At 43.9% G+C, this 21,583-nt stretch overlaps 1 protein-coding gene across 1 annotated transcript in view; it reads left to right on the top strand.

The window, feature by feature from the left end:
- The first annotated feature begins 606 nt into the window (after positions 1-606).
- The window catches only part of tes (testis derived transcript (3 LIM domains)), a 62,579-nt gene continuing 41,602 nt past the window's right edge, over positions 607-21,583 (top strand). The window contains exons 1-2 of the mRNA XM_070900353.1: positions 607-777; positions 12,322-12,407. Coding sequence (XP_070756454.1) covers positions 751-777; positions 12,322-12,407 — 113 coding nt within the window. The 5' untranslated portion in view covers positions 607-750. The remainder of the gene's footprint in view (positions 778-12,321; positions 12,408-21,583) is intronic.

The following is a 21,583-nucleotide window of genomic DNA, read 5'->3' as shown; positions in this document are numbered from 1 at the left end:
GTAAACCCTTGCCACTGGATAAAGGCCTAGCTCTGTCAAGCCCGTGTGGTGGCTGATGTGCAATGGTCACCACACGTTAAAAAAATCCATGCACAGGCATCTTCCACTCCCTCAATTGGAGTTCAGGACTGGAACATCGGGTCCTTCACTGAAACATCTGTGAACTCATGTGGAAGCAAGTCATCCTTGTTCAGGGGCCGCCTATGATGATGATTATCTTGCTTATCTTAGGTCAGAGAGTTGGCAGCTTCGAGACAACAACCTACATTTATATAGTGCCTTTAACGTAGTAAAACGTCCCAAGGTTCCTCACAGGTGGATTATCAAACAAAATTTGACAATCTCTCCCTTCAAAATGCACAAAGATTAACGTTTTCCCCCGACAGCACGTATTTAATGGCACAGGCAACTCAGTTCAAAGTGCCTTAGAGTAGCCACTCCCATTATAGAGTAACTGCAATAGTCGCTATGTCCGCACACAGGGCGACGGCGATTGGTGCTTTCAAAGAGATAATTGATTGGCCAGTGGATTTGTCGGAATCTGATTGGTCGAATATTTGTCCTGGTCGGCTATGATTGGCCAGTGTATTTCCTTTCCGCGTGCCTTGATTTGGCCATGCAGTGTAGCGGAAGTGCTTTGAAACATTGGAAGAGGGCGAGGAGTGTAATTGAGCAAAGTGACTGAAACAGTTTATACTGTCACTGTCACCGTCACCAGCGGCTCGTTCCCCGAACGCCAAGCCTTAAGAAATGGATTTGGAAAACAAAATGAAAAAGGTAAGAGGAATGAGCAGTTTGCTTTATCTCGTCAGTAAAAGCGCCCCTGAAGCTCTGCCTTATCTGATCAAGAAAGGGACTACACCCAGTTGATCGTCCCGTATTACTTTACCTATTTAATAAAACATGCACCTGCCTTGGTTAAAGATTTATATGCTCTAAAGACTGACTAGAAAATATGGTAAGAGAAGCTGCGAATGGAATGATGGTGCACGGAGTGATAGGAAAGTCCTGCAGGAACATTGAAAGGAATGTTGTAATCTTGAGAAGCGCATTCTTCTACACGAGGCGAACAACTTTACTGTAAAACGGATACTGAAATAAGATACTGAGGTAACTGCAATTGCCCTCGATGGTTCTGCAACCTCTTCTGCTGTGTTAAGGTTACATCACTTTTTCTATTTGTTAGTCACTCATTTCATGTTTGAATGCCAGTTTGATTCAATGGTAGCACTCGTCTGAGTCAGTCGGTCGTGGGTTCAAGCCCTGCTCCAGGATTTGAGCATATAAGCTGGGCTGATGCTTCAATGAGCGAGTACTGCATTGTCAGAGGTACAGTATCTCACATAAGACATCAAACCAAATGCCTGCTCAGGTGGGGGAAAAAGACAGGACTTGTATTCACAGCCTCGGGGCCTCTTAAAGCACGTACAACTGTGACTACACTTCAAAAATAATATAGGAAATGCGGCAGCCAATTAGTGCACAGCAAAGTCCCACAATACAATACTGACCAGCTAATCCGCTTTTATATGTTGTTGAGGCATAAATATTGGTCAGGATACCACTGAGAACTCCCCTGCTTTGAAATAGTACCATTGGATCTTTTAAATCCACTAGAGTCAGACAAGGCCTCTGTTAATATCTCATCCAAAAGATGGCACCTCTGATAATGTAGCACTCCCTCAGTACTGCACTGGAATGTCAGCCTAGACTTTGTGCTCCAGTCTCTGGAGTGGGACTTCAACCCACAACCTTCTTACTCAGTCGAGAGTGCAATCACTGAGCCACGGCTGACACCTCAGGTGGAGGTATAGGGTTCCCTGGTACTATTTGAAGAACAGCAGGGGAGTTCTCCAACATTATTTGTCAACCAGCACCAACAAAACAGATTCACTGATCATTTATCCCATTGCTGTTTGTTATATCACAGTAACTTCTTGTCAAAATTAATTCATTGGCTGTGACGTATTTTGGAATTTTCTGATGCTATGAAAGGTGCTATATAAAAGAAAGTTCTTTTTCTGCCAAATGAACCAAATTACTAATGTCTTATTTTAATATCCTGACTCTCAAATAATTGAAAGTAAAACAACATTATTACATTGAATGTCGGAGCAGGCTCGAGGGGCTGTATGGCCTGCTCCTGCTCCTATTTCTTCTGTTCTATGTTATTAACTAGTTTGTTGAAGGTTTGAAAAAAATTAGGAATGGGAAAACAAAACAGGAATCTTGAGACATATTGAAGATAACTGTATGTGAAATAATTCTGTACACCTAATTTGGATATTTCAATAATCCAATATTTCAGTCCCAGTTTCCTGGATGCTGAGAATCTCTACTTTATATTAAAATTTTAAAAATTGATGCATTTAAAATAAATCTTGATTACTGAACCCATATTTCAGAGAGAAGTATGAACACACCTGATTATATTATGGAACAGTTATGATTTTTCTACATAGTGTCATTTGGGTCAAGTTACATTGCTGTATTATCTCGCCTTTAAAGACCGTTTCAAACTTCAATAAAAGCCGCAAATGAAAACTGCTTTTATTCGTCTAAATTCTTTACAATGTAGTTTTTGATTTTATTGCAGGTGTGTCTTCAAAAAGTATGAAACCTGCTCAGTATTGGGAGGTGTTTAAAGCATAATAACGTATCACATTATCTAAAAGTGGAACCATTGTGGAAAGGAAATTGTTAATCTTGCAGATGTTAATTGTACATGTTCCATGTCTCTGCGCCATACAGGAGGGCGAGTATTACTACATCCCTGTAGACCATGAGATTGGTGGTAGATTTGAGCCCTGGGATGACAGACACACCAACATTAGCGTCCTTGACCAGACCAGCATCCCCAGCATTGAAGCACTGACCACACTTGATCAGCTCTGCTGGGCAGGCCACATTGTCCACATGCCAGATGTGAGACTCCCAAAGCAAGCGCTCTACTTGGAACTCATTCATTGCAAACGAGCCAAAGGTGGGCAGAGGAAACGTTACAAGGACACCCTCAAATCCTCCCTGATAAAGTGCAACATCCCCACCGACACCAGAGTCCCTGGCCAAAGACTGCCCTAAGTGGAGGAAGTGCATCCGGCAGGGCGCTGAGCACCTTGAGTCTCATCACTGAGAGCACGCAGAAATCAAGTGCAGGCAGCGGAAAGAGCGTGCGACAAATCTGTCCCACCCTCCCTTACCCTCAACGATTATTTGTCCCAACTGTGACAGGGACTGTGGCTCTCGTATTGGACTGTTCAGCCACCTAAAGACTTATTCTAAGATTGGAACCAAGTCTTCCTCGATTCCGAGGGACTGTCTATAATGATAATGAGATGTTAATTGAGTTACTAATTTAGGATACATTAGGGCATAAGTACACCAGGAAAAGAGTGGCTAAAGTAAATGTTGGTCCCCTAGAGGATGAAGCTGGGGAATTAATAATCGAGAACAGGGAAATGGCAGAGACGTTGAACAAATATTTTGTATCGGTCTTCACAGTAGATAGTGGATAATCAAGGGGCTATAGGGAGGGAGAAACTTAATACAATCAAGATTACTAATGAAGTAGTACTTGGTAAAATGATGGGAGTAAAGGCAGACATGTGCCCTGGACCTGATGGCTTATAGCCTAGGGTCTTAAAAGAGGTGGCTGAAGAGATAGTGGATGCATTGGTTGTAATCGACCAAAATTCCCTGGATTCTGGGGCGGTCCCAGCAGATTGGAAAACTGCAAATTTAACGCACCTATTTTTTTTAAAAAAAAAGGAGGCAGACAAAAAGCAGGAAACTATAGACCAGTTAGCCTAACATCTGTTCTTGGGAAAATGCTAAAGTCCATTATTAAGGGAGCAGTAATGGGACATTTGCAAAAGCATAATTCAGCAGAACCAGCATGGTTTTATGAAAGAAGAATCATGTTTGACAAATTTGCTAGTGTTCTTTGCGGATGTAACGAGCAGGGTGGATAAGGAGGAACCAGTGAATGTGTGTGTATGTGGATTTCCAGAAGGCATTCGATAAGGTGCCACATAAGAGGTTACTGCACAAGATAAAAGTTCACGGGGTTGGGGTAATATATTAGCATGGATAGAGGATTGGTTAACTAACAGAAAACAGAGAGTCGGGATAAATGGGTCATTTTCCGGTTGGCAAACAGTGACGTGGGATATATTCAAAAAGGAGTTAGATGAAGTCCTTACTACTAGGGGGATCAAGGGGTATGGCGCGAAAGCAGGAATGGGGTACTGAAGTTGCATGTTCAGCCATGAACTCATTGAATGGCGGTGCAGGCTAGAAGGGCCGAATGGCCTACTCCTGCACCTATTTTCTATGTTTCTATGTCGCAGGTATCCGTGCTGGATCCTCAACTATTTACAATCTATTTTAATGTCTTGGATGAAGGGACCGAGTGTAATGTAGCCAAGTTTGCTGATGATACAAGGATGGGTGGGAAAGTAAATTGTGAGGAGAACACACAAAATCTGCAAAGGGATATAGACAGGCTAAGTGAGCAGGCAAAAACTTGGCACATGGAGTATAATGTGGCAAAATGTGAGGTGGTCCATTTTGGCAGAAATAATAGAAACGCAAATTATAATTTAAACTAAGAGAAATTGCAATGTGCTGAGGTACAGGGAGACCTGTGGGTCCTTGTGCATGAAATACAAAAAGTTAGTGTGCTGGTACAGCAAGTAATCAGGAAGGTAAATGGAATGTTGGCTTTTATTGCAAAGGGGGTTAGCGTATAAAAGCAGAGCAGTCCTGCTACAACTATACAGGATATTGGTGAGGCCACACCTGGAGTACTGCGTACAGTTTTGGTCTCCGCATTTACTTGCATTGGAGGCTGTTCAGAGAAGGTTCACTAGATTGATTCTGGAGATGAGGATAGGTTGAGTAGGTTGGGCCTATACACATTGAAGTTCAGAAGAATGAGAGGCAATCTTATTGAAACTTACAAGATAATGAGGGGGCTCGATAAGGTGGATGCAGAAAGGATATTTCCACATGGGGGAAACTAAAACTAGGGGACATAGTCTTAGAATAAGTGGCCGCCCATTTAAAACTGAGATGAGGAGAAATTTCTTCTCTGAGGGTTGTAAATCTGTGGATTTCTCTGCCCCTGAGGCCGGGTCTTTGAATATATTTAAGGTGGAGATAGATGGATTTTTGAGAGATAAGGGAGTAAAGGGTTATGGGCAGTGGGCAGTGAAGTGGAACTGAGTCCATGATCAGATCAGCCATGATCTTACTGAATGGCGGAGTAGGCTCGATGGGTGTAATGGCTTAATCCTGCTATTTCTTATGTAGTCACATCTGTGAACATAGTTATGTGCTTTGATATGTGACATGATGAAATTTGGAATATACCAACAAAAATGGAATCTAGCAATCTGTTCTAATCCTCTTTCCCTCACCAATAATTAGTCTGATTTTATTTTAAGACTCATTTAGCTAAAAATTGGATAAGCCCGAAAACGGGCGACCGTATCACGATGCGTGATTCGGCATTTGTGTCCGATGCAGGCAGCACACAAACTTTGTACTAATTAGGAAGTGCAAAACCTGCTGTTCAGTAGCTTAACGTGTCAGCAGAGCGCCCAAGTTTGTGCGAGGCTAGCACCAATTAAAGCTAGCCTGCACGTCTTAAAGGCAGCCTGCATCTCTTAAAGGGGAGGTGGATTCTGGCTTCAGTATGTGCTGGAAGTGGTTGGGAAGCAGGGACAAGAAAACAGTGATGGCGAAACATGGCAGAAAGAGAGCTCCCAGATTTTCAGATGCACCACTGGAGGCCTTGTGCGAGAACAGGAGAAGCGTGGTCCTCTATCTACAGGGGGCTAGGAGGCCTGGCAGACAAACTGTGAGAAGGCACTGGGACCAGATAGCCATCGCAGTCAATGTGAGCAGTGTTGTCCCGAGTACCTGGAAGCAGTGCCGGAAGAAGTTTAATAACCTCACACGAGTACTCCAGGCCAGTGAATTCATCTTCAAATGCCATATCCTTACAACTGAACCACTAGGCTCAGACACTGCTCATTTCACCACCGCCACCCGCGCCCCCCCCCCGCCACCCCCCTTCACTCACCTATCAATAATCTCTCTCAATCTTTACTCATAGGTTCACCACACCCTCATACACTTCTTCTTAGGCGGTCCCTCATATCGAGGATGACTTGTTTCCACTAACCAAGGATGAATTTAAAGGTGTTTCAATGAAGGACCTAATATTCCAGGTCCCGAACTGCATATTAAAGGGTGGAAGATGCCTGTATGTGAATTTGTTTAACGTGTGGTGGCCGTTGCACACCAGCCACCACACAGGCTTGACAAAGCTAGGTCTTGGTCCAGTGGTACACACTTAGCACTGCTGCAAGCTTCACACACACACCTCTTGGCTTGCACACTGTCAGCTATTCAACCATGACAGCCACATCACCCAAACAGATTCCATGCCACTCACTGACGCACTTCCATCTTTCTTGCAAGAGAAGGTCCTTTTGAATGCTGTAATTCTCAACAATGATGGCAGCTTTCTGAGTTTGCATGGCAGCAAGTTGGCCTTGCATGACAGCAGTCTGAGCTTCTACTGCAGCACTCAGACATTGGTGGCTGCTGCTTGTGCTGGAATGGAAGTTGCAACATCAGCCATCAGATGCTGCATCATGGTTGGGTCCATCATGGTGTGCGAATATCACTTCCATGCCGCAAAGGATGGGCCCCAAGCTCTGCAAAGGATGGGCCCCAAGCTCTGTGCAAAGGCCTGTGCCAAGTTGGTGCCGGACTCATCCATGCTCCTTGACATTGAACGCAGGGTTTCTGGCAGACTTCCAAATGCACCAAGCAATTCGTTGTGCATATCCATCAGCATATTTCTGTAGGCTGCCCTATCAAAGTCTTCATCTGAGTCCTCTGCAGCAGGACCCATGTGTGACCTCGCCCTCTGGTGAGTTTACACCTGCTCTATCCTTGCCTGCTGCCCTGGTTGCAGTGCCCGGTATCTCGCCACGTGCAGGTCCTGCCTCTAATCTATCCTCTAATGTACGCACAGTCAGTATCTGAGCTGTGAGTGTGAAATCAAGTGACAGTGTGTCTTCCTCATCCTGTCTTCTTGGTGTTCCTCCACTGCCTGGCCAGGTTCCACCTCTTGGGTATCTGAAAGGAAAAAAGGCACAAAGGTAAGGTTGTGGTGAGGAGGCGGGGGGAGTAAGAGGTGCATGCTTACACCATCTGCAGCTTGTAAATCAGAAGAGATTGAGGGATGTGACGGAAGCTGGATGGGAGAAGCAGGATTAGGTATGAGGGTACCGTCATCTTCGATGTTTTCAATCTTGCCACGGCCTCAGCAATGACTATCCTAATGACCTGCACTGTCGCCTCCATGGGGGTTAGGACATGCTGGTCACCTCTGCCCCCTCCGGTTAACTCCTGCTGCATCCGGTTGTGCACCACCTTGTCCAGCAAGAGTGAAGGAAATGTGTCAGTGAGTGTCGTGCATTCTGCTTGAGTGTGGCTGTCATGGTTGAATAGCCGGCAGTGGGTAAGAGCTGTGAGATGTGGATGTGAAGCTTGCAACAGTGCTAAGTGTGCGAGGGCGAGGTGAAGCATATACATTTGGGGTGTGAGTCGTGGTTGATAAAGATTGTTGGTATGTGAGTGATGGGGATGTGGTGATTTGAGCAGTGGCTGAGGTTAGTGGTGCAGTTGGCAGGAAAAGTCATTTGAATATGTATTCACTGACCTTGACCACTTATGTGAGACCATTGAACATTTTGCATCCAGGTCCTTGGGGCTTGACTCCTGGCATTGACTTCTGGCGACCTGCTCCCACTGCCTTTTGACCATGTGTTTGGAGGGCCTCCTGCCCCCTGCAAATGCAGGACATCGCTCCTCCTTTCCACTTCCTCCACCTCCAGTGCAGTGTCCGAAAACCTTGGCGCCCGCGCTCTCCCATGTTGTGCCAGTCCTCACTCTTTCCCAAGACAGATTCACTTCCTGCACAACTCCCAGCACCTGCTCCAGCCACAATGCACCTCCCCTTTAAGACATGAAGGCTAGCTTTAAGTAGTGCAGGCTAGATTTAAGTGGTGCTAGGAAGTTGTGATTTTGGGCAGACTGCTGATTATGTGCAGCCAATGAACAGCGTGCTTAGCGCTGGCTGCATGCAGCAATCATTATAATGAGCAGGCAGCACGAAGTTGGCGTGCTGCCTGCATTTCATTAATCGTGCATCATGATCCCTGCACACAGTTTTCGGGGTCTATCCACTTTAGCCCCCTGAGCTGCAATATCCATTATTGTCTAATGTTGGATATCAAAAGTTCTTCAAACCTCCCTCTTCAAAAATGCAGCTGGCAATGGACATTGTCACAATGATCAGTAATTTTGACTTGAATGTAATAGAGGAATAATGTTTTCTATCTACACCGAAATCAAATTCTATTTCCTCTTTATGCTTTAAAACTTAGACTCAGAATAATTGTTTCAAAGAATTTGAGTGAGATCATATTTAGAAGATGGAAATCCTTTAACTGGCTAAAGTTCTCAAACAATATTTTAGTTTGCAACAATACTGAAATATTCAGAATTTTAAAAAGTATTTGCATATATTTAACTGAAAAGGAAGGAAGGAAGAGCCTGCAGTTATTTAGTGCCTTTTGTGACCCAAGGGATGTCTCTACTAATAGCTTTTACAGTGTCGTCGTCGTCGTCGTCGTCATCATCATCATAGGCAGTCCCTCGGAATCGAGGAAGACTTGCTTCCACTCCTGAAGTGAGTTCTTTGGTAACTGAACAGTCCAATATGAGAGCCACAGACTCTGTCACAGGTGGGACAGATAGTCATTGAGGGAAGGGGTGGATGGGACTGGCTTGCCGCACGCTCTTTCTGTTGCCTGTGCTTGATTTCTGCATGCTCTCGGCATTGACTCGAGGTGCTCAGCACCCTCTTGGATGCACTTCCTCCACTTCGGGTGGTCTTGGGCCAGGGACTCCCAGCTGTCAGTGGGGATGTCTCACTTGATTAGGGAGGCTTTGAGGGTGTCCTTGTAGCGTTTCCACTGCCCACCTTTGGCTCATTTGCCATGAAGGAGTTCCGAGTAGAGCACTTGCTTTGGGAGTCTCTTGTCTGGCATGTGGACAATGTGGCAGTGTAGTCACTGTTGTAATGTAGAGAGAAGCAGCAGCCAATTTGTGCACAGCAGGGTTCTACAAACAACATTGAGCTGTATGACCAGTTAATGTCTTTTGGTGTTGTGGGTTGAGGGATAAGTAATGGCCAGGATAAAAGGAGAACTGCTCTGCTGTTCTTCAAATAGTGCGATGGGATCTTTTACATCCACCTGAACAGAGCAGATTGGGTTTCAGATGAAATGTTTCAACTGAAGTATGACACTTCTGACAGTGCAGGTCTCCTTCAGCCAAGATTGTGTGCTGAAGTCCTGCAATGGGGCTTGAACCCACAATCTTCTGATGCTGAAGTGAGAGTGCTATCAATGAGTCAAGGCTGACAACTAACAGTAGAGGCACTGCTGCATAGACAACTGAATGTGGAAAATACTGCATCTAGTGGAGGTAATCTTAACTTTTATCATTCAGCAAAAAATGAGCAATAGTGAATCAACTGACTGTTTCGCACCCTCCCTGGTTTACTTTCCCATTGAAGTCAGTAGTCTAATAGTTCTCTTGTCCAAGATTCTCAGTCATCCTGCCAAACCTAGTCAGGAAGTAAGTTCCATCCTTTAAGTGCATACATTGTGGACAGTGTGCAGATGTCTTCAAAATGAATTTGTGTGCTTGTACCTGTGGGCACACTCTTGTTTTACAATGGTCTTTAGGACCTTTAGCCCTAGCTTAGCAGAAGCTCTAACACTAACGTTTTTTTTAAATTGCAGCTGGGCCACAATACAAAGATTAAAATATGATTCAGTAGGTGTTGAGTAATTCACAGGCCTTGGGCTGTGTAAACATATGTGCAGAGCTCTCTACTGAACAGGATCATTGTAATTTGAGCCAGGCAGTTTAAACGAGGTGGTGTCAGCAGTGATGCTGCTACCCCTCTGGGATCAGTAGCTGCAGGCAGTATAAAATGTGCTGTATACTCTTAGCATGGTAATCTGATCTTAAGAGAGCCATAAAGCAAGCCATTTTGGATTTGTCTGCTGCAAACTATTGCTGGATAAGCATATCTTGAACAGTTTTCTTTCATTATTATTGCATGGGGTTTTCAATTTGACACACGCCCATGTGGCTTTAATAATCAAGTTAGCTTCCCCTCCCCCAACACCAGGGGTGTGTAGTTCTTGTGAAGAAAAACCTATTGTCAAATAGGGAATTATTCTGGTTGTGTTCCAGCATGTCGATGTCCTATGCTTACTTTAACCTGATAAAACAGATACTTTTCCAGTCTTTTTCCTTAAATGTGAGAGTTATTGAAAAGAGTAACAACGTGACCGAAAATAATGAGAAGCAAAATAGCATTGTATTCAAACACACATCCAACTCAAGAAAAATAGATGGATTGAGTTGGAGATTTGTATGTTTTAACTTGGCTTCAATTTAAAATAACCTTAAAAGGGAAAACGCTAATTGCACTGTAGACTTCCAGACAGTTTAGTAAATCTTTCTTGTTTGTCAAATAAACGTCTCTTTTTTTTTTAATGGTTAGATGCCTGAAAAAATAGACATGTCTATTTGCGTGATCTCATCGAAAATAGATCAGCTGTGAGATCAGTTAAAAATAATTTTTTTTCTTTTTGAAACATGTAAAAGTAAAACATTATATCTGCTGAGGAATAATTCTGTCGTAGATAAAGTTGGTATTCAATAATTCGGCAGCATGCACTTCCTTTAATAGAAGTTGTGGCGAGAGGGAATACAAGGAATGCAGTTCACATTTTATTCATTGACGCGGATCAAAAACAAATTAACTGGTCATTCGTCTCACTGCTGTTGTGCTCACTGCCTGCCTGCCACATAACAGTAACTGTACAGTACACTGCACATGAAGCCGTTTGGGGAGTTCCTTTTTCACAAGGTAGTTGTGGATGAAGAAGGCCTTTCAATCCATCTTAATTAATCCATCTAGAATGAACCTACAGGCTCCCGTTGCTGCGTCTAATTGTTCCTTGTATAATTCCGGGATTTCCGCCTCCGCCATACTGCCCAGAAGTCAATTCAAAGTGTTGATCACTCTTTGTGTGGTAAAGAACTTGCTGATAGCAGTCCAGTTTTTTAATTAGTTTGAACCTCAGTTGCCTTGTCAACAAAATTAGCAACTTGTATTTATATAGCGCCTTTAATGTAATAAAACGTCACAAGGCGCTTCACAGGAGTGTTGTCAGACAAAATTTGCCACGAAGCTGCATAAGGAGAAATTAGGGCAGATGACCAAACGTTTGGTCAAAGAGGTAGGTTTGGGGGAGGGAGTTTCAGGGCTTGGGGCCTTGGCAGCTGAAGGCACGGCCACCAATGGTTGAGTGATTAAAATCAGGGATGCTCAAGAGGACAGAATTAGAGGAGCGCAGATATCTCTGGGGGGGAGGGGGAGGAGGGAGGAGGAGAGGTTGTAGGGCTGGAGGATTACAGATAGGGTGGGGCAAGGCCATAGAGGGATTTGAAAACCAGGATGAGAAGTTTAGAGGATAGAACGTGGGAGGCCAGCCAGGAGTGTGTTGGAATACTCACATCTAGGGATAACAAAAGCACGGATGAAAGTTTCAGCAGCAGATGAGCTGAAGCAGGTGCAGAGTTGGGCGATGTTATGGAGGTGGGAAATAGGCAGTTGTGAATATGTGGTCTGAAGGTCATTTCAGGGTCAAAGGTTGCAAACTGTCTAGTTCCGCCTCAGACAGGTGCTAGGGAGAGGGATGGAGTTGGTGGTTAGGGAACGGAATTTGTGGTGAGTAGTGAAGACAATGGCGTACTGCATTGTTGTACTGCCACAGTTTAATGTAAAGTGGTATTCTGGATTTACCTTTTCAGTATCATTTGCTATCATCTATACCTCCTAAGATTATCTCTTAGATGCCAGGGTGAAAAGCCCAAAGGCAAAACTTTCAACTTTGGCCAGGCCATAAAATAGGCAGTGTGGATCGGCTGCCTTTTGCAGACCCTGATTCTGCTCCCTTTTCATTGAAAGCAATGGAAAAGGAAATAGGACTGGGTGTATGATGGGCGGCTTCTTCCCCATCAGAAGCCATGTTGACTGCTGTTGTATAGATAATCAAATTTACTCCTGATAATTGATTGCATTATTTTACTATTGTGATATGGTGTTATACAGTTTCTTCTTGGTCACCTAAAGTGTTTTCTTCCCCACAGATGACCCTGGGACATGAGCAGGGAGCTGGGGCCCCTTGTCTGAAGTGCAAGGATAAATGCGAAGGATTTGAACTCCACTTTTGGAGGTTAGTGTATATTTAATGAATAATTCAAATGCCCCTACCCTTTCCTGTGCTTGGAAAATCTAATGCTTTCAGTATAATAAAGCCTAAGTCGGAGGTGTGCCTCCGGAGTACACCACCGACCCACAAAACCATATGAAAGTACGTCCTGGCCCTCAGACTGGGAAGTGTTGTGGTCTCCGGCCTTGAGGTGGAGGGCAGCGCAATGGCCCACGGATACCAGGGACGCCAGCGGTTCCGAAGCATATGTGGGCCCGGTCCTCCAATGACAAAGGAGGATTCCATTTCTTTCATTTTACAAGGGGAATTCCCTAATGCATGCAATGGAATCCCCAAATCTAATCATTTATACAATGTACAGAATTGGAATGTTATTCCAAAGTTCCTTCATTGCACCAACCTCAACAAAAATATAATGTTTTGATAAGTTTCTACATCATGACTGTAATCTGGGCTAATATTTGCATAAACTCATTTAATAAAGTGTATGCACATAATTTAGAATATAAAAATGTTTAATTTAAGCCTTCGATATCTCCTTACGCTCATGCAAGCAGGCCCTATGCCTGCTTGCATCAACCATAAGTCTTACATGGGTAATTGCTGGCCAGTCGCTGGGCAAATAGCCCAACTCTGCACCAGTGATTGCTTTTTCAGACCCTCTGGATGGCCTGTCATCACGCCTGTTGACATACCGCAAGTTCTGGATCTTTCGCAAGCGCATGAGGAAATCTGGAACTTGCGGGGCATTTCAAACAGAATACGATGGCATGCTCTAAGAGTATGTCCTCAAAGACGCCGCAATTTTAGGGACATTAAGTTTCAACACTCATTTCATTTTTCGTCTCTTTTTTTATAGTTGGGGTTAAATAGAACTGCTTCTTTCCACCATTCTCCCTCCCTTCATCAGCTGTGAGAGGAAAATGCTTGGTCTGCAGATTTATTTGTAGGTTTTTGAAGAATTTATTCTGTAACTTGTTTTAAAAGTTTCTTTGTCCATTTTAAGTTATTTTACAAGAGAAACTACCTTACTATTATGATTGATATGAAATCATCGCTAATACGATCCCTCATGACATGTCTCAATACACTGTCTCATGACATTGGGGGCAATTTTACCCCTACTCGCTCAGCAGAAACCTGGCGGGCGGGCAGTTAAAATCGCCCTGGTTCTTGCCTGTCTGAAAGGTAAGTTATGAGAACTTTATTCGTGCAGAATAACATGATTGCAACATTTGCAATTTTAACCTGCTCTCCTGAGCAGGCAGCAAAGTCACACGCCCAGAGTCAACAGGATCTTCTTTACATATGCATGTGGTGGCCCAATGACATAATTGAGACCCGACTAATTTTAACTTGGGCCTTAGTGGGAAATACACTTGGAGTTCAAATTGGGGCCAATTGAAACAGTCTAATTATTCCTTCCAACCTCCATTCCCCTCTTCCTGTCTTTTTTTTTAAAGGAAATTACAGTCAAATCTTTATTCTGTGCAGTGGAATTTGGTTGGACTTAACTATTTTTTAAATGGATCCTTATTAATGTGGTTCCATGTTTTGTTATGACAATGTGCATGTTTTGGGTATAACAACGATACTGACTAATACCAGTAGGCGTTGACTAAGGAACATCAAAATGCCTGACTTGTATCAAATGACATGTATGTCGCTTTAACCTAACTGTAAAGTCCAGTGTATCAGTCACAGTTCTATTTAACAGTTATAATTTTACTTATGCCTAAGTGCCTCAAGCATAACATGTATATCAGATTTTTACAATATTTCTGTTATAAAATGCAATGAATATTTATTACTTGTGGCACATTTTACTCTGAGGCCATTGTTTGAATTATTCTGAATGAATAAAGTTTTCATAACTTTCCTCTTTTGATTTGAATGTTTTCAAAATCACACTTGAAATCACTTCACTATATACCTCTACCACAAAAACAGATGATATTGGTTGCTACAAGTGGTTGATAATAAAACTAATCACAAGGTTTCCTAAGCAGTTGAATCCTAAGTAGACCCTTTGGAAGGAATAAATTATGTTGAATAATTATAATGGCAAAATGCCATTCACTCTCCCTTTCTATTTTTAAAAGTTATTCGTTGTATTTTTAAACTCGCCATGAAGTATCTGTCCTTTTGATCAAGTATTTTCAGAAGCGGGACACATTTCTTCATTTAGCCTCTGCGCTCACTGCTTGTTGCTTTCATTGAAGTGGCAAGGACGGTCATTGTCAGCAGAGCTGAATATTTTTTTGTAGCCAGCCTTGGAAACATCACAAAGATGCCACTCCTGAATGGGACATCAGCCACAGTGTGGCAAGTATTTACTTTCTTCTAATGGGCTACTTTTCCTTGTGAAATACCTTGGATTGTAGATCATAGAATGTTACAGCACAGGGATCATTCGACTTACTAAATCTCTGCCCATGCTTTTATCCACAAGAACCACCTAGTTTAATCATCATCCTGCTAACTTCCCACATACCCATTCTTATTCCTTTTCATGCTCATTTAATTCTCTTTTTTTTAAACTCTTTAAGGATGCTGCATGAACAATGATTTATAGCAAAGAATTCCAAAATAAAACCATCTTCTGCGCAACAGTTTTTTTTCTAATGTAGTACAGGTAGTCCTTTAAATTGCAGTATGTATCTGCTTGCCATTCTTTATAAGATTTGCGTTGACCAGAGTTGTAATTCAGGACTGCTCTTCAGTATGTCCTTATTAACCCACCGTCAGGACTGCTCTTCAGTATGTCCTTATTAACCCACCGCATTGAATCTTTATGAACAAGCCCAAGAAAAACTGAACTAACAAACCATGTTGTAAAGCAAAATTGAAACTGTGGTTGCCAAAAAATGGACTAGTTTTACAGTAATGGGACAAATTACGGCCACTAATTTCTGAATATGCCTAACAGTGCATTCTCGACATAAATTGGCCAGTAGTGTAACAGAGGGACAAGAAATCAGCCTGGACCCTCGCCCAGGCTATTAGTTTCTACAGAGGCCTATTCCCATGCCATGAGCCTCCTTGGGCCCGGCCCTTCTAACATTGAGTGATCTGTGCACTGGGATTTTCCAGGAATACAGGTTTGCTTAATGGCAGCTGAGAGGTTTTATCTGGTTCTTGGCCTAGATCCCCATCAAACTACTGGTACAATTATTATTATAAGAGGATTTGAGCATAAGAGTAAATATGTCTTGCTGCCCTAGTGAGACCACATCTGGAGTATTGTATACTGGGGGCAGTGCTGTGAAGTGGGGTCAGGTTGGTGCAGGACCTTTATCTTATGGATGTTCAGTGTAAGGACCATGCTTTCGTATGCCTCGGTTAAGATGTTGACGATGGCTTGGAGTTCGGCCTCAATGTGTGCAAACGCAAGCGTCATCCGCGTACTGTAGTTCGATGACAGAGAATGGGACGACCTTGGATCTAGCCTGGAGGTGACGAAGGTTGAACGGGTTCCCAATTGGTTCTATAGTTTAATTCCACTCCAGTGGGGAGCTTGGTGGAAAAGTACCAACAGCTCTGCCTCTGCAAGATCCTGCAAATCTACTGGGAGGATAGACGCACCAACATCAGTGTTCTCGATCAGGCCAACATCCCCAGCATCGAAGCACTGACCACACTCGACCAGTTCTGTTGGGCGGGCCACATCGTCTGCATGCCCAACACGAGACTCTCAAAGCAAGCGCTCTAGACTGAACTCCCCTACATGGCAAGCGAGCCCCAGGTGGGCAGAGGAAACGTTTCAAGGACACACTCAAAGCCTCCTTGGTAAAGTACAACATTCTCACCGGCACCTGGGAATCCCTGGCCCAAGACCGCCCAAAGTGGAGGAAGAGCATCCATGAGGACATTGAGCACCTCGAGTCTCATCGCCGAGAGCATGCAGAAACCAAACGCAGATAGCGGAAGGAGCATGCAACAAACCAGATACCACACCCACCCTTTCCTTCGACCACCATCTGTCCCACCTGTGACAGAGACTGTAATTCACATATTGGACTGTACAGTCACCTGAGAACTCACTTTTGGAGAGGAAGCAAGTCTTCCTCGATTTCGAGGAACTGCCTGTGATGATGATGAGTATTGTGTACAGTTTTGGTCTTACTGAAGGAAGGATATACTTGCCATTGAGGGAGTGCACCAGACTGATTCCTGGGATGGAGGGATAGGTGTATTGCCCTATGAGGAGAGATTGAGTGGACTAGGCCTATATTCTCTAGAGTTTAGAAGAATGAGGGGTGATCTCATTGAAACTTACAAAATTCTTACAAGGCTTGAGGGGAGGATGTTTTCTCTGGCTGGGATGTCTAGAACCAGGGATCACATCCTCAGAATAAGGAGTCGGCCATTTAGGACTGAGATGAGGAAAAATGTATTCACTCAGAGGGTGGTGAATCTTTGGAATTCTCTACCCCAGAGGACAGTGGAGGCTCAGTTGTTGAGTATATTCAAACCAAGAGATCGATAGATTTTTGGATATTAAGGGAATCGAGGGATATGGGGATAGTGCAGGAAAGTGGAGTTGAGGTAGAAGATCAGCCATGATCTTCTTGAATGACAGAGCAGGCTTAAAGGGCCGAATGGCCTACTCCTGCTCCTATTTCTTATGTTATTATTTGCCCCTGCTGTCTCGACATTTAGCTGACCACTGCTTTTCTTGCCTCCCCACTTCTTCTGACACATGCCCAAGTTGTGCTCATAATGGTGTAGGGGCCTGTCACTTCTATTCAAAAGCAGTGACCTCCTCCTGATCCTGACTACGCCAGTGGAGTCCAGAGCAGAGGATACCAGTACATGCTCCATTGTACGCTAGCTGGAATAGGCCAATGGATTTTGGGGCCAGTGTCCTCGGAGACATCTGCTTTTAACACTCCTTGTACAGAAGAAGGCCAAATGTATAAAATCATGGAAACGTTGGTACAAACGGAAGCCAATCAGCCCTTCAGGCATGATGGGTCCTCTGCTGGCAGTGGACTAAACTTCCATATGGGCATTCCTATTGGTTTATAGGCCAACACAATATTAATGACATCTATTGAAGTGGGTCCTCAGTTTTTCTATAGGGGGAATTGCATAGATTTAAAAAAACACTCTTGATAATCTAACTTCCATTTTATTCTCCCAGACTCTAAGGCTACACTTGAGTATAAATTTTGCTAATATTGGTGTGAACATTGTTGGCCAGAAACGCATATTGGGAATTTGGGTGCAGAGGTCATCAGGCCATGCAGGATTTTGCATTCATCAAAATTGATGGACAGACAACCCTACATTTTCTACTGATCTCCATGCCCAAATTTCCAATATGCGTTCCCAGCAGGTGAGACTCCATGCCAGGAGTGTATATTGTTTAAATTTACCCTTTAGTGTTTTGAGTATGTATGCTGTTGACATCCAGTTCTGCATCTCCGCCACCTCTCTCCACTCCTCCACTGCTTCTGTTTTGTCTGACTGCTTGTCTGGCATCCAATCTTGGATAAGCTACAATTTCCCCCAGTTATACATTGGAAAGAAAACAAGAATACAGCCATCATCTTCGGCCGCCGCCACAAACTCCATATCTTTGCAACCGATTCCAGCCCCCTGCCCCACCTCCATCTCAGGTTGACCCAGGCGGTTTGCAGCCTCAGTGTCATACTCGATCCAGAGCTGAGCTTCTGACCCCATATCCTCCCCCTGCCTACCTCCATCTTCATAATATTGCACACCCCTGCCCAAGCCCGTCTGCTGCTGAAACTTGACTCCATCATCATCATCATCAAAGGCGGCCCCTCGAATGAGGATGACTTGCTTCCACACCAAAAGGGATGAGTTCATAGATGTTTCAAATGGAGGACCCGATATTCCAGTCCTGAACTCCGGGGTGGAAGATGCCTGTGCGTGGATTTTTTTTAACGTGTGGTGACCGTTGCAAATCAGCCATCTCACGGGTTTGACAGACTCTAGGCCTTTATCCAGTGGCAAGGATAAACCAGGACGACTGGAGACCTGCTCTGCTGCACGGACCTGGTGCTCACACACATTGCATTGTGGGCTGGCCCGTGCTGCCCCTGGGCCCCGCACCCTCATTTGCCGCTCCTCTGTCACGATCTCTCGCTGCTCCTCCGCCACAAGCATTCGCTGCACCTCTGCCACGATCTCTTGCTGTTCCTCCACTGTGATCACTTGCCGCTGATCTCTCGCCGCTGATCTCTCATCGCTCCTCTGCCATGATCTCTCGCCGCTCCTCCACCACAAAACATTCACTGCACTTCCCGCTGATGTTCGTGCCCATGCTCTAACCAGTGACCTTGGCCTTGATGACATCACCCATCGTGGACTACCCCGACCTGCGAGATGACACCACTGCAGGTTGGGAGTATAAAGAGCTGGAGCGCAGGCCTCTGGAACATCGTGAAACTTGACTATTCCAATGCTCACCCCTCAACATCCACCCTCCATAAATGTCATCTCATCCAAATCTCTATTGCCTGTATTTTGTCCTGCACCAAGTCCTGCTTGCCAATTAACCCTGTGCTCACTGACCTACATTGGTTTCCAGTCCCCCAGCGCATGGCCTCCCCGCCCCCCACCGTCTTCTCTCTAACATCATCCAGCTCTACAATCTCCCGGAACTCTGCATTCCTTCAACTCTGGCCTCTTCTGCATCTTCCTCTCCTTTTGCCCCACCTTTGGTGGCCCTACCCTCTGGAATTTCCTTCCTCAACCTCCACCTGTCTCTCTTCCTGCAAGACCCTCCTTAAAACCCACCTCTTTGGTCACCATTCTGAATATCTGCTTCTTTGGTTTGACTGTTTTTTGTCTGACTATACTTCTATGAAACACCTTGGAATGTTTTCCTTTGTTAAATGCACTATTTAAATGCATGTTGCTGCTGAATTAAATTTTAGTATCTATACTTTTGTATTGGGTTGTAGAACAGATTACTGTAATAGTAACACATTTTCCAATAACTTTTGTTTTGCAATACTGAAGCAGTTCAGCAGCAGCAGCTTGGTTAGTGTGGTCAGCAACTGGTGAAGTGCTCATGAGCCCTAAATCTGATAATAGAAGGGTTTTTCTTTAGTTCTTGGGTGGGGCATCCTGTTTCGGGTCTAAACACTGACATCTTATCAGTCCTGTCCTTTGTTTAGTACGATTCCTGGTATCGTTCTCATGAACAAACATTGACTCAGAACTTGCGGTTTAATGATGGCGAAACTGTCCATGCTCACGGTCATTACTCTGTGAACCTGACAGCAAATTCTGGAGTCTGCATATGCACAATTAAACACGGAAATCCAGAAGTTGCTGTCAGTGATTCCCTGCTCTTGTATAGAAACATAGAAAATAGGTGCCGGAGTAGGCCATTCGGCCCTTCGAGCCGACACCACCATTCAATATGATCATGGCTGATCATGCAACTTCAATATCCCATTCCTGCTTTCTCTCCATACTTCTTGATCCCTTTAGCCATAAGGGCCACATCTAACTCTCTTTTGAATTTATCTAATGAACTGGCCTCAACAACTTTCTGTGGTAGAGAATTTCACAGGTTCACAATTCTGAGTGAAGAAGTTTCTCCTCATCTCAGTCCTAAATGGCTTACCCTTTATCCTTAGTCTGTGACCCCTGGTTCTGGACTTCCCCAACATCGGGAACATTCTTCCTGCATCTGACCTGTCCAATCCTGTCAGAATGTTATATGTTTCTATGAGATCCCCTCTTATTCTTCTAAATTCCAGTGAATATAAGCCTAGTCGATCCAGTCTTTCTTCATATGTCAGTCCTGCCATCCCGGGAATCAGTTTGGTGAATTTTCGCTGCATTCCCTCAATAGCGAGAATGTCCTTCCTGAGATTAGGAGACCAAAACTGTACACACTATTTAAGGTGTGGCCTCACCAAGGCCCTGTACAACTGCAGTAAGACCTCCCTGCTCCTATACTCAAATCCTCTCGCTATGAAGGCCAGGATGCCATTTTCCCGCCTTCACTGCCTGCTGTACCTACATGCCAACTTTCAATGACTGATGTGCCATGACACCCAGGTCTCGTTGCACCTCCCCTTTTCCTAATCTGTCATCATTCAGATAATCTACCTTCCTGTTTCTGCCACCAAAGTGGATAATCTCACATTTATCCACATTATACTGCATCTGCCATGCATTTGCCCACTCACCTAATCTGTCCACGTCACCCTGTAGCCTCTTAGCATCCTCCTCACAGCTCATACTGCTACCCAGCTTAGTGTCATCTGAAAACTTGGAGATATTACATTCAATTCCTTTGTCTAAATCATTGTTGTATATTGTAAATAGCTGGGGTCCCAGCACTAAACCTTGCGGTACCCCACTAGTCACTGCCTGCCATTCTGAAAAGGACTCGTTTATTCCTACTCTTTGCTTCCTGTCTGCCAACCAGTTCTCTATCCACATCAATACATTACCCCCAATACCATGTGCTTTAATTTTGCACACTAATCTCTTGTGTGAGACCTTGTCAAAAGCCTTTTGAAAGTCCGAATATACCACATCCACTGGTTCTCCCTTGTCCACTCTACTAGTTAAATCCTCACAAAATTCTAGAAGATTTGTCAAGCATGATTTCCCTTTCATAAATCCATGCTGACTTGGACCAATCCTGTCACTGCTTTCCAAATGAGCTGCTATTACATCTTTAATAATTGATTCCAACATTTTTCCCACTACCGATAGGTGCGCTATTGAAGTCCTTGCAGATGGAAATCTTACAAATCACTTTTAATTGACATGAACTTCCACTTTTTACTGTCTCATCTCATCGTAAAAACCCCAAATAAAGTTGAGCCTTGTTGAATGAGGTGTAACTAGATTTTTAAATAGCATATTAAATCATAATTGCTGCTGCACAACCTCTCTGCCCCTGAAAAATGAAATTTATATTTGTGGTATCTCAAATTTCTCCATTAAGATACAAATTCCCATCGGTTTTTAAAACAAACAAACTTAAATGACTTATTATTATGCTATTTCAGCTTCTACCTTAATCCCATGTGCATGTCCCAGTCTTTATTTCACTCTCTAAAATGATTAAAAAGTGAAAGAATTCAATGTGATTAGCTGCTCAGCCTGCTTGATGACATCACTGTTGCTGGATGCTGGGGTTCCCCTATACATGGCACCAGAATGAAATTAACATT

This window comes from Pristiophorus japonicus, chromosome 15 (genome assembly GCF_044704955.1).
Source record: "Pristiophorus japonicus isolate sPriJap1 chromosome 15, sPriJap1.hap1, whole genome shotgun sequence".
NCBI lineage: Eukaryota > Metazoa > Chordata > Chondrichthyes > Pristiophoridae > Pristiophorus > Pristiophorus japonicus.
This window is presented reverse-complemented; position numbering and strand designations above follow the sequence as displayed.